Here is a 13,532-nt window from a genome sequence, read left to right as displayed (position 1 = left end):
ATGGCGCCGGTGATGATAAACGTTGAGCGACCTGGACGTCCCGTTGCCGCTCGAGGGATCGATGACGATGGATCGGAAAGGGAGTCGGACCCACGCCGGCCACGGTCCGCATCGATCTTAGGACGGGGCCAGCCAATCAGAGCACGTGATGGCTCCCAAGGCCCCCCTCCAACCCCTCCACCGCCTACTCCATTCGGATTGTCCCCAGCATGCGCCAAGACTTGGAGCTGTGCAGCAACAAGGGCAAGCTGTCCTGTCGAGCTCTAGGTTGATACATACCACTAACGTGAGTTACTGCTCTCAACGCTTCACCTCGTGCCATTCTTCCGCCAACCTCGAGACGGTGAATCGCAGACAAAGCCCCCCAGACAACAACGTTAAGAGACCAATTCTCGACACGGCACATGGATTCGTCACTGCATGAAGTCTGGCAGGCGGCAGCTGGCTCGCCCTTTGTCCCAACCATCGGAAAGGACAATCAATTCCTCGTCGCCTTGACTCTCCTGCTGCTCGGTTTCTCTTTGGGCGGCGCATTCGCTCTGAGTAAGTCTCGCAAAGTGCCATGCTTGCAACGTTGCGTCCATCCCCGCTAACTCTTGATGTGCAGACCGGTCCATCGTGAACCTTCCTGCCCTCGCGGTCCCGGCGTCTTTGGCGCTTGCGTGCGTCAACCTCCTTTGCTGCTCCAAGGCCTCGAGAGAGCGCCCTGCTGATTGGATTCCAGGTTCGGTGTGGTCTACATGTTCTGTGGCGTCGGAGTCTACGTTTAAGATACCCCCAGGGCTCTCGCCGAGTCTGTACCATAGTCACTTGAAACGAAGTCGATTTTTGCGCAGTTCAACCAACCGTCCTGTTGACCCTTGATCCGTTTCCTTCCGCACTCTCCCACCACGAAAGAATGGAAGGACTTGGCGCGGGGCCTGGCCCCCCCATTCTCCGGGCGGTGGCCAGCTCCACGCGTCCGCTCTACCAGCTGCTCAAGGCAATTCATTTCACCAATAAGATCCATGTTGAAATCACAGAAAACGGCCTGAGGTTTGCGGCAGATCACGCCCGCGTCATGCAAGGTGAGAAAGGTTGATTGATGCTCTTGGGCACATTGGCGCTTCTAACACATTCCCAGGCGTGGCCCATTGGAACAAAGGCCTGTTCACCAGCTACACCACCAATCTGCCTTCGCCTGCGCCGCGAGAAGGCGACGAGGACGACGACGATGAGGAGGACGAACCGCCGTCCGTCACCTTTCAAGTCTCCCTTCCGGCCGTTCTCGAGACCCTCCAGATCTTTGGCGCTGCCGACGCTGCCGCTCGGCAAGCTCGAGCCGACGTCGACCCCTACCGCAGCAACTTGCGCAACTACCGCGCCGACGCCTTTTCCAACCAGACCCTGGGCATGTCTGGCACCTGCGCCATCTCGTACGCCCGCGAAGGCGAGCCCTTCAGCATTGTCCTCGACGAAGCCGGGGTCACCACGACATGCAACTTGACCACGTACATCCCCGAGGCGCCCGACGACATCCCGTTTGACATCCAAGACATCTCGTTCAAGATCATCACGTCGGCCCGCTGGCTGCTGGACGCGCTTACCGAGCTGGCACCCACGAGCCCCGAGAAGCTCACCATCGCTGCGTCCAAGCGCGAGCCGTTCCTGCGGCTGAGCAGCTCGGGCGGGCCCCTTGGGTCGAGCAGCGTCGACTTTGCCAAGGGCCGGGACCTTCTCGAGACCTTTTCGGTTGGCGGGCGGTGGGTTCAGACGTTCAAGTTTGACATTATCAAGTCGGCGTGCGAGGCGATGCGCATCGCTAGCAAGGTGAGCCTGCGCGGGGATGGGCAGGGCGTTTTGAGCATGCAGTTCATGGTAGAGGTGGAGGGTTCGGGCCCGAGCTTCTTGGACTTTCGCTTTGTGCCGTACGCGGTGTGTGACGATGATGAGGATGAAGACGAGGAGGATGAGGAGGCTGAGCCAGGGAGACTAGAGATGTAGGGCGGTCATGGACGGACTCTGCGGCATTGGCGTAGATGCTGGGGCGCTTTTTACCATGTTACACCACAACTCCGAGTATCGGGGATTCATGGTTGTCTCATTCCTGAGTGGAACACCGGAAACCGCCGGCATCTTTGTTCGCCCATTTGATCGACCTGCATGTTCTGGCCATTGTGAGAGCCACATGACCTGGTTGCCGATGCGCAGCACCCCTCTCCTCTCGCTCTGTCAATGAAGTCGGGCTGTAGGGTGGGATTCCCATTCGGATGCCGGTGAACGGCCCTTCAGAGCCTCCTCGGCCCGCCAGTTGCCCCCCCCCCCCCCCCCCCCCAACCGAATGAACCAGGAAGTGGCAGGAAGAGAAAGAAGAAAAGACAGAGCGAGAGAAGAGAGGGGGGAAGGGGCGCAGCAAGTATTCGTCACGTTCAGCCTCAGGCCACGCCCCGACTCGATCGCCAATCGTCAACCTGAAGCGCGGAGAACACGTACGCCCACCCCCACGGTCTGAGCTACTCTGCTGTTCTGCATGGAGTTGAGGTTCGTGGGGAGCATCATGACACCTAGGTAAATTCCCCTAAGCCCCGCAACTCAACCTCTCCGTACCCGGTGGTTGATCTGTAGTCCCATGAGTTTCAAATCGGTTATCTCGTTTGTTTCTGGCACCTCGGATTCTGGGGGTAGAACGGAGCCGGTTCCCCTCATCGGCGTTGCGGCTCGGGGGGTGTATACCTCAGGCCCCTCACTGCTACATCCTGGTCTCGTTCTCTCACTACATGGAGATGCTCCCCCCGGCGTCGTGACAACACTGATATGTGAAGGACTGTTCTCTTCGAAGGCAGGGTTCTACTTGACGGAACGAACCGCCTGAGCATCCCACACTGAGCAAGAACATCACAAACGTTTGGGTAGGTAGGCGAAGTGGTGACATCCATAACGACCCAACAGAGCTAGATCTGCACCTCGCCAGGTCACGTAGGTCCGCAGACCAAGATAATCGGCATGCCACCCACCCAGACAAGATATTTTGTCGTGCTTTGCGGTCCCTAAACCGTGCGGTATAATTCGTCGATCTTGACACATCACTATCCCCCCACCTCCATCCACTAGAAAGAGGAGGTAACGCCTGACAGAGAAGACATGTACCACAAATGCTTAGGAATCCAAGAACCCTACCGGTGCCCAGGCTGCATTTCCCTTTCCAGACACTCAGCCTGCGTGGTGACGGTGGCTCATCACCTGCCCACCCTTCGCCTTGGATGTGTGGAGCTGGATGGTCAGAATGGGCGGGTGAAGGAGCTCGATTGGATCGATAATGTATCGAGGAAGCAGAAAGGATTTCCCTCACACACCCACGTTGCCACTGCGGTGGAGGGTCCGGTCGGAGACTGGACCATGCTTGGCTGAACGCCGCGGGATGGGGGGCCAGGCCATGTTTCCATGATTTGTAGAGGGCGTGGTGGTGGAGGGGAAGGGAGTGAGTGAGATATGGGAGGAGGGACAGCCGGAATGGGAAGATGGGCGCTGCTTATGGTGTGGCGCTATCTCAAGCTGGCGTCGAGGACCCGCTGCCTCCCATTCCCCCAGAACCGGTAGAGACCATGGACTTGCAGCGAAACGAGTTTTCCAACTTCAAAGGTACCCAACCTAGTATGATGCTGCAGTACAGAGACCACGCAGGATGAACGTTGTGAGCATTGGATGCCCGGTCTCGCAGGTTCGGAACCGTCATCTGCAGCAGCAGGGTACTCGGTCCGTGGATGCAGGACGCAGTACACAATCCTGGAGAGATCAAAAAAAATCTAAGGCACTTCTTGATTCCCTCAGTCAACCGACGCTCCCGACATGTGGCGCGGGTCTGGAGCTTTCACTGGCCGGAGGTTCAGCACCGACCAGTCACTTAGGATTCGCGTCACGCGGGCTTGCGCTCGGCCATGCACTCGAAGCATCAGGATCTTTTCAGCCATGCGCTGGTTTTCTGCATAGGAGGGCGTGAGACGCAGACGCATGTCATCGTTCAAAACCAGCAGTTGTGTCCAAGTCCTCACAGGAATGCAAGCTTGATGACCGGGCTGAGACAAGAGCATGCCCCGTGGGTTGTTGGAGAGGGAGGTTTACCCGCATGCCAAACTGCCCCACGCAAGCCTGCAGATCGACAGACAGGGTTCGGCTGGACATGCAGACGAGGCTCTGCTACGTTCCCAACGGGCTGGTTGGTGCGACTGATGGCCCTCGCACTGGCATCATATCCATTTGTTTCGTCTTGAACTGACGTGACAGCGATCCCATGGAACATAAGGCCCGACTCCTTGGCACGAGAAACCAGCGTGCTGTTGCCTGTAAACCCCGACCCCGGGCCGCATGCGCCGCTGGTGTGCTTACATGACAATGCGGCCCAGCTCCAGGCGACTAGTTATTCTCACATCACAAGCGAGAGTCCTCTTTGCCATGCTACGCATACCCCCTGGGCTCGCGACATCCCAAGGTCGACACCAAGGTATATGAAGCACCATGCCTGTGACTTACAGATCCCCTACCGCTTTGTTCATGCTTTGACTGTCCCATCCATATCTTACACTCCCACCAGCATTCCACCCGCCCACCCAGGATACGCATCCACATACGCACCTATATATCTACCTTCCACACGTTGACAGCCAACAACATCGACCCTTGTCGTCACACGACTAGAACACCACCTACTGATCGCATCCACAAGCATGTCGCGCAATCACCAGCTCCTTAACATGCCCGCCACCGGGGTCCGCGGCGACTCTCGCTGCACCTGTCTGTCGCTCGGCGCCGTCGTGGCCTCTCTCGGAGCGCTAGCCCGCTGCTGCCGGCCGCCAGAGCAGCCCATCGTCGACATCGTCGTCGCCGCCCCTCCATTTTCTCCTCCTGCCTCCGAGAAAAAGTTCATTTACCGGCCCACCCACGCGGCTGCGTCCCATCTCAAGACGACCACGACGCCCCAAATGAGGCTGGCCAACGAGATCCTCTGAGCCGAGGCAGGATATGGACACGGCAACCTGAGCCATCCAGCCAGCAAACCCTTGACGGAGGCTGCAGTTGCCGACCATTGGCATGCTATCCTCGATCCGCGGCCGCTATTTGCCAGCGGGGGGGAGCAAAAGCCCCGACATCATCAGGGGCATCGTTTTGCCACGGAGGCGGCGCCGGGCTCAAACGTTGGGCAGATTCGAAAACACCAAGGGCCAGGGAAGCGGGACAACCGACGGTCCGACCCGCTCCCTGCAGGCCATCTACCAAGGCCGACCCGGAAACGGCGCGGCAACCTCTCGTGGGACCTGGCGGAAACACAAGGCACGGGGACGCCGGTGTCTCGTCCATCTCTTCCAACCAAGGCGCGCTCCGCCCTCGCGTCCCTCGGCATCCGAGGAGGTGCCGTGGATCTCGTCCCGTCTCTCTCCGAAGATCCATGTCAGGCTTGAAAGAGGGAGCCCGAGATATGGAAGAAGCCAGGTCCAAACAGGGCGAGTTAAGGGAGGGGAGATGGTGTCGGGTGTCGAGTGGAGGAGGAGGGGCACCTGTTCACTGGACCCGCGCCCGCCCGACGAGCTCGGGGGAGAGGGGGGGGGGGGGAGACGGGGCATGGACGAGTGGGGAGCGGGAGGCGGGAAGCGAAATGCGGGAGGGAGCGAAAGGCCGAGGGAGGGCCCCGGACGCCCAACGGTTGTATGTATCCGGCCCATTAGGCCCACCGGCCGAGGAAGTGGATGCTTGACAGGCGTATGGGGGCGGGGACTGCAGAAGCGAGGCCGCGGGGCGGGGCGGGGCCGGGGCCGGGGAACAGTTGGCCCGGATCATGTCCGATGACAGAATTACGGGGTTTGCTCCCTTGGGCCACCAGCTCTGAGGCTATGGAAAGACTTCTCATGGGAAGACTCCTGCGCATGGGGCATCCGTAACCGTGCTTACCTACTTACACGGTACGGATCGGCGTAGGAAACAAAGCTTCTTGGCCGCTTCGGCTCGAGGATGGTCCATAGGGATGGAACGTTTTGTTCACGAATTTTTCGGCTTCGGATGCCAGCTGATACCTTGGCACCGTGAGACTTGATGATCTCTGTGAAGAAGCCTGGCGTGTCGTTGTCAATGACATCGACCTGGCCGACCTGGCCCGGATCTAACAAGCCGTGAGAATATCTTCAGCGTGTTCAATGCTGGTGGAACCCGCGGGATCCACAGGACGGCACGGTCCGCACCAGGTTGGTAGAGCGATGCGAGCCAAGTGCCAACATTTCACCGAGACCATGGCCGGGCACGCAGTGGAGGCAACGTGGTGGTTGGCCCTGTCCCCGCCATGTCTAGCATAGTTACATACTACAAGTACAAATACAGTACTACACGGTAAGCAATCGGTCACAACAAAAGCCGTTCGGCGACAGCCGAGCGCCCAAGATGACTGCCGAACAGAGATGTCAAAACACTCGGCTGAGACGCGGCCATGTATCGTGTTGTCTGCCTGTTCAAGGCTTTCCCCCCGAAGCTCGCCTCAGCATCACCGTAGCGGGGTCTGGGGATGGCACGGAAGCCAAGCTACCAGGCGGTCGACATCACCATCACCTCCTCCCGCCGGCTGGCCTGGCAGCTCTTTGATCCATAGTCTTTTTTGCTGCAGGTAAGCAGCAATCAAGGCAGCGGGTCAACATCGCCGACCGGCCAGAGAGTTGCCATGCGCAACGCCCGCGGCGCAGCAGGGTTGTGTCCGCCCCCTCCCCCCCGGACCTGTGGCGGAGCGATGCCCGCGTCCCGCTCCAGCGCTTGATGGTGGCCAACGACGGAGGCCTATTGGCTGGGGCGCCTGCGCCGGCGCGGCAGCCGCAGGAGCAGACGGGGGGTGGGGCCGGCGACATGGAGTGCCGAGCGAGACCAGGGCAGAGATCGGAAGCGAGCGAGAGAAGAAGAGTCCAGGCGGCCAAGGGTATTGAGGTGCCCGAGGGTGAAAATCTGGCTGCCTGCGCGCTAACTAGTTAACGTGAAGGCACGCCGATCAACGGTCCATTGCCTGTTTTGAGGCATGCCCGAATTCCAGCCTGTCCAACCGCCATCGCTGATTTGGCACACGACTTGGATAACGCCATGCCCTGAGCCAACAGCCAGATAAATTGTTGGTGTCAGATGATGCGGCCGCCCGCCTTGGTGCGGCGGTCCTGTCAGCGGCGCGAAGCCGTGGGGGCTGGGTCGTCGGGGGCCGGCAGTTCTTCGGACCGTTCGCTGCAAGCTGGTGGTCGCTCACAGCCTCTCGTTGACGGAACCCTCGGACAAAAACAGCCTGAGGCTTGGTGGCAGTTTTCGTTTTTATGATTGCCGACCGGAGACCGAGAGACTGAGAGACAGAGAGAGAGAGGTTGATGAACATGATGGCTGGACCGACTCTGAGCTGCTGCTGAAGAACCAATTTTGCGAGGAAGTTGGGCTGTCAGTACACCTGATGAAATAGGATCGAAGTCTGATCGCATGCCAGACCGGACTCCGAGGGTGTTGGTCGGAAGCATTTCTTCCATGTTGTGCGCTGCCAACTGTATTCTGAGAACAGCGAGCTGAGAGTCCCCTCTGGTGTTGCTTGCACTCCAAGTGTACCTGGTTAGCACGCTGGCTGCACCAGCCTATCGAGGCACGGTGCGGGCTGGACCCCAAAATTGCGTCAGCTCACATCGCTGCCGAGATTGCACACTGTCCAAGACCCCACTCCCACGCGGGGCCGGGGAACTAGTCCTCGCAGATGATGTTCTGCAGCGGGAAGGGTCCGTCGCCTGGGCCTGGGGCGTCATCCATCCGAACCTCCTCCTGCGGCAGACCCCGTGCAACCCGACGATACCATTCGCCGTCAACACCAATTCCCCATGTTTTTGGCGAATCCTTGCAGAGCGTCACGGCGATCCCCCCTGCGCACCACACGATTCTTTTCCCTCGAGATTTATAACTTATGCTTCTTGTCAAGTCGGGCGTTTCAGGTTGTGCTTCTTCCCAGAATCATCGTCGTGAGAGTTTCCAGAGACGCCACCTGCTCTGGCTGACTGCGGACGGTCGTGTGCCGCTTATGACAGGTAAGAGACGCTGGCCAACCAACCGGGGACCAACGGCGTGAAATCGTAAAGCAGAGCGTCGCACAACACTGCTTCCAACCGCTCCTGGGGGACTTGGTCCTGCTTGCAGCTGGTCGCCGCCGATGTGCACCGTAGACCGCCTGAACCCTCTGCCCAAAAGTCATCCAGAATTATAGTAAGCAGGAGATGCATCCAACAGCACTCTCTGGCTTCAGCTGCTTTGCTTTGGGACGAGCTAGCCCAAGTGCTGCGAATGCCGCTACGCCATTGTCAGTGGATGCAGGCTGTTTTCTTGCTGCCTGCCATCGCTTCGGGGGTGGTCGGGTCTCCCGGGGGGCTGGCTGGGCATGGCGATGGTCCGCTGCAGGTCGGAGCTCCGCAATCTGCAGCCACTCATCACGATCAGACTCATGGTCTCTTCAACAATTTCAGAAACAGAACCGCAACGGCCCTTCCTCCACCATGTGTGCCGAAGTTGTTCGACCTGAAGCCGAACACGCAGCACCGGCCTATGGGACCAGTCCGTGCAGCCTCTGTTCATCATCAGCTCGCCGGTTCGTTCCCCCGTGCTGACTGCACAAGATCAGCTCGGCAGCCGGACGGCAACGTTGCCGTTTTGGCACGACCGGTGGGCTGTTCAAGACATGCAGCCATGGGATGACGAACCCCGGATGTTGGCTCGATAACAGCGGGACGGTTGGAAACGGCGAGACGGGGCGATGGCCTCGAGCCAGCCCCAAAGGACAAGATGGCGATGCTGAAGGCTCTTGAAGGTGCAACGCTCGCTTGGTTGCTGCGCGACCATGGACGCGAACAGGTGCTCGACCCCAGGCCCCCAGCATCTTGGCATCAGACCGTAGACCGTGGTGTTGGACCCCTTGTCTCTGCGATCAACGCCACCCTCGGCGCCAGGGTCGCACCCGAAGAGGGTCACCTTCGGTGCCAATAGCTGGGGGATGCGTACCGGGCGGGCGCCGTTGCTACACGGGGCCGGCTGGCATGCCGCAGCGAGCTGCCCATGCGCCGCTTGGCTTAATATTGAGGGAATCCGCACTCTCCGTCTGCGCGCACGGCGCAGCGCATCCTGTTGCGTCTGACCTCTTTTCACCCCTGCTACCCTTGCTGCTACTCCTCCTCCGGCTCTTCTTCCTCCTCCTCCTCCCTCCTCTGTATCGATGTTCCGATGGAGTCCGTGCTCTCGTAGCCCGCTCATGAGACGTTGACGCCGGCATGTGGTGAGCAGAGGTCGGCCTCCAGTCCTCTCCGCTTCCCACCTCTCCCCGTTCGGCATATGCGATGTGTTAGCCGGGAGCCTCTCTCGTTTTGTCCGTCGCAGAGCCAATCAACAACATCATGTTGTCGCGGCCAAGCTTCAGCATCCGCAAGCTCATCCCGAGCCCCGGCAAGAAGCCGGATGCGCCGGAAGAGTACGAGGGGTCCTATTTCCTCCACGACGATGATAATGACAGGGACGCATTCACGAGAATCAAGACCTGGCGCCCGCCACCAATCAACCTGAAGAAACGGTCCAAGCCGAGCCTCGATGTTCGCCGGAGCGAGGACTTGCACCGCATCGCGGGCATCTCCCCCCTGCCTGAGACGCCTCCATCGTCCACCACTTCTTTGTCCAGCATAGACAATGGCCCCGGGTACCCCATCAACGCCACGAGCCCAAGGTCTTCGCCCCCCCAACGCCCTGACAGGAGCCCGAGGGCAACGAATCCAAGCCCACAAAGGAGCCCACAAAGAAGCCCGCTCCTCCAACCACAAACTCACCTCGAGGATTACCAACTGATCAGGGGCAAAATCCCAATCTCCTCTCACTGCCTCCAACCGACCCCACCTGCTTCTCCTCCCCAGCATATCAGCATGATGCCAGAGGCACCGATTACACCATCCGGGACCGATCCGTGGACCTCCGCGGTGGTTACCAACAGCCCGCGATCGTCACCGGACACGGCTGCCATAACGCCGCCGGTCAGCTCGCCCGCCGAGGCCGTCTCCGCGACCTCTTCTCAGCAGACTTTCCTCGTTCCTGGCGCCGGCAGCATGGCGCCACCTCTACCCCCACATCCGTCAATCAGCCAGGCCAAGCTCTCAGACAGCGAGTTGGCCAAGTTCCCTAAACCCAAGGACCGGCCAGCCGCGTCGCCACCGTTACGGCGCAAGTCGACGCAGCGCCGGAGCCAGGGGTCCGTTAAGTCGGGAAAGTCGCCAACAAAGGGCAGCAGCCCGATATCCCCGCCGGCCCAGGGGCGGCTGTCGTCGGGCTCGCGGACGAAGCGCACAAAGTCCAAGAAGGCCCGCCGGCGCCCGCGTGTCGTTCCCGCCCGCCGGCGCCAGTCGTCGATGTGGCAGCTGTCCGAGAGCGCCAAGGATCTGTTCACCATCCGCATCTTCCACCGCATCGAGGCCGACGAGATGCTCCCTGAGAGCACCCTGCGCGAGATCCGGATGAGCCGTGCGGCGCACTGGACGAGGTCGCCCGAGTTGGGTGTGACGCATGTTCCTGACAGCAAGGCTCCGGCGAAGGCGGCATCATCGGCGCCTCCCGCTGCCGCCGAGCCGATCGAGCCGTTGACCCTGGATAACGCCAAAGAAGCGACAAGCGAAGGCGTGCCGACGCCTCGGGCGCCGGCTGCGAACGGCGAGTCACCGAGCTTCGACCGTGAGGACACTAAGACGCCGACGGCGCAGAGCAGCTGGCAGCTCGAGGGCGAAACCCAGACGTCGCGGGTGCCGAGCCAGGAATCTGTGTCACTGCCACTGCAGCTGCCCGACTCGCCGACCGACAAGTCGTGCGACGGCGACGACGACGAAGGGACGCTTCCCATCGTGCTGATCGTCGAGGACCCGCAAGCGACCGCTCAGCAACATCCGGTGATCAACGCGGGCAAGGCCGCCGCATCGCCCGTCGCCCCGCCCCTGAAGCCCCCGATGCATCGCCGGAACCCGAGCCGGCAGCTTCCGCCGCTGCCTCCCATCCCCGAGGTCTCCGCAACAGCCGCTGACGAGCCGGCTGCGTCCGCTGAGAGCAACGGGCAGAATCCCACCGGCAGCGGTGCTTACACGGTGGAGGATGCGAGGTTAAGCTTGTTTTCGTTCCCCGAATCCGACGAATACATCTATCTCGCCAGCACCCCCTACACCCTGACGATGCCCACCTTCCGCCACGGTCCGATCCGGCTGGCCAAGGAGGACTTGCCGATCAACAAGCTGGCAGCCACCGTGGATGATACGCTCGACTGGACCGCCTTCCAGATGGCCATCCTGGGCGGCGCAGGCGACTTCTTCAGCGAGCCCACAGACTATTCGCGTCCGTCCGAGGCCGAGCTCGAAGAGCTGGAGGAGCTTACTGCCTGGTTTTCCAGCTTCGGGTTCAAGGGCCCAGGAGCTCTCGTCGGCCCCGGCCCCAGCCCCAGCGGGCATCTTCGGCCGCGTACCCCTCTCCAGTCTTTCTGGTCCTCGTCCTCTCCCCGCACGCCAGGCCTTACGCCGCCGTCACCGACGTCCACAACCCCGGGAAACAGCAGCAGCAGCGGCGGCGGCGGCGGCGGCGGCGGAGGTAGCCGCTTCAGCATCAACACCAGATCCCTAAGCCCTGGATTTCGGAGGAGCGACCGGCATTCGACAGGCTTCTATCCCACAGCCACGACGGGTTCCGCCCCGGAGGGCTTCGCACGCCACCGCCGTAGCATGAGCAGCGCCGCGTTCGGCCAGCCGCTGGTGGCGACAAAACAGCCGCCGCAGTACCAGTTCAACCCTCCATGCCCGCAGCCCAAGCAACCGCCGCAGCAGGTTCAACCACAGCCAGCTCAACCGCAGGCACCAATCATCACCACCACCCCGCCCTCGACCTTTGACACAACCGCAACCGCTGCGACGTTAACAACAGCAACAACAACGACGATGACGACGCGAACCCGGAACATGAACTACGCAAACCTCTCCATCAACGCGGTTGCCGCCTCTTCCTCCTCCTTCTTCTCCTCTTCCTCCTCCTTCTCCTCTTCCTCCTTCCCCCCTTCCGTAGCCACCACAACCACAACCACAGCTGCGGCCCCAGCTGCAGCCACAGCTTTAACCACCATTGCCGCCGCCCCATCCAACATCCCTAACCCGCCGAAACCACCGACGGTGGCGACGACGATGACATCGGCGACCGCATCGCGCCCCCGCTCCCCGAGCACGTCCTCTATCCAATCCCTCCCGCAGTCCCCCATGATGGACATGGTCGTGAGCAGGGACGTGGACGGGAACGAGTACATCGTGCCGATGGGGTTCAATCTGAGCCACGACTTGGGGGACTTCTTGACGTGGTCCGCCGAGTACGTGCAGGGGGGCAATTGGCGGGGCGACTAGGTGCTTTCAAGGAGCCGCGGCCCTTTTTTCTTCTTCCTTTTCCTTGGTTACGTAGGCACCCCAGGATAGTGACGAGGCGCTGGGGTGTCCAAGACTGGACGTCAGGTTTGGTTGCGAGTGTTGGAATGGCTGGGACGTGTAATGTCCTTGTTTTTGCTGTTCTGCTCTTTTTCTCCTTTTCCTCCACGGACGCAGTCGAACTATTCTTGTACAGGCGTCCGTTTCGACTTTTCTATTCCACATTGGAGCGATAGTGGGTGGCATCGGGATGGACGTATTATACTCACGGGTTTCTGCTTCTTGGTTGGAGGAAGCTGTTTTCGGTCTTTTTCATGATACCACGTTCCCTTGTTTTGTTTCCACCACGAGACCCTGACGGTTGGAGTGATGTTGGTACTGGGAGAATTTGAAGAAACGTGACGGACATGGACATGGAATGGCATGGGCCAATGGGGCCCGTGTACACGTACGGGGATGGAGCTGTAAATGCTTCTGATATACCTTGGCTGAGGAGAACACAATCCCAGAGAAGGTACTTAGAACCCTTATGTGTCCAATTCAGATGTCACTCTACATTTCTCCGGTTCCTTTGGTAGTTTCTGGGGGGCATAGCCCGGCGGGTCAGACTGGGAGCTGGGTCATATCTCGGGCAGTAATTCGGTGTCCGTAGTGATGGACGACCCATGCATGATCTCCAATGCCTCGCTGTTTAAATAGAGATGGAAGGACGCAGCATCACCAAATCTTCAGGGGACTCTATTATTCAGATACATTGGCCATGTTTAACCATGATATATCTCAGGTTTGAACCGTCATCTGCATCCTCTTTGGCTGTGGCTCATTGATCGCAGCCACTGTTTCACTTTTATGTTTATCACCTTTCTCATCAACCGTTTACTCTTCAACATGCAATCGATCATCATGGTCTGAAGGACCTAGCTCATGTCGATCGGGGGTGAGAGTCAGGTGGGAGGAAATCCAAGCTAACACAAAGGGGAGCGGAGTTGGCAGGCTGTTTTCCCAGATCAGGGGTGTGCTGCCCCCCCCCCCCCCCCCCCCCCGGGGCGCTCTGCAGACATGGCCTTACAGTGACGTTCTGGAAGATGGCGGTGCGCCGTG

General features: G+C 60.0%; 3 protein-coding genes across 3 annotated transcripts; all 3 read left to right on the top strand.

The window, feature by feature from the left end:
* Positions 1–404: 404 nt before the first annotated feature.
* On the top strand, positions 405–770 carry VTJ83DRAFT_227 (uncharacterized protein; the record flags this gene model as incomplete). Its single annotated transcript, XM_071008521.1, has 3 exons — positions 405–543; positions 608–662; positions 725–770. 3 exons carry the CDS (start codon positions 405–407, stop codon positions 768–770), a joined length of 240 nt encoding a protein of 79 aa, XP_070869580.1.
* Positions 771–898: 128 nt separating this feature from the next.
* VTJ83DRAFT_226 (uncharacterized protein) lies at positions 899–1,983 on the top strand (the record flags this gene model as incomplete). Its single annotated transcript, XM_071008510.1, has 2 exons — positions 899–1,067; positions 1,124–1,983. 2 exons carry the CDS (start codon positions 899–901, stop codon positions 1,981–1,983), a joined length of 1,029 nt encoding a protein of 342 aa, XP_070869579.1.
* A 7,421-nt stretch (positions 1,984–9,404) lies between these two features.
* On the top strand, positions 9,405–12,413 carry VTJ83DRAFT_225 (uncharacterized protein; the record flags this gene model as incomplete). Its single annotated transcript, XM_071008499.1, has 1 exon — positions 9,405–12,413. The coding sequence occupies one exon, from the start codon at positions 9,405–9,407 to the stop codon at positions 12,411–12,413; it is 3,009 nt and encodes a 1,002-aa protein (XP_070869578.1).
* Positions 12,414–13,532: the final 1,119 nt, after the last annotated feature.

The sequence above is a fragment of the Remersonia thermophila genome, chromosome 1 (assembly GCF_042764415.1).
Source record: "Remersonia thermophila strain ATCC 22073 chromosome 1, whole genome shotgun sequence".
Classification (NCBI taxonomy): Eukaryota; Fungi; Ascomycota; class Sordariomycetes; order Sordariales; family Chaetomiaceae; genus Remersonia; species Remersonia thermophila.
Note: the sequence above shows the minus strand (reverse complement) of the source record. Positions and strands in the feature narration are given on the sequence as shown.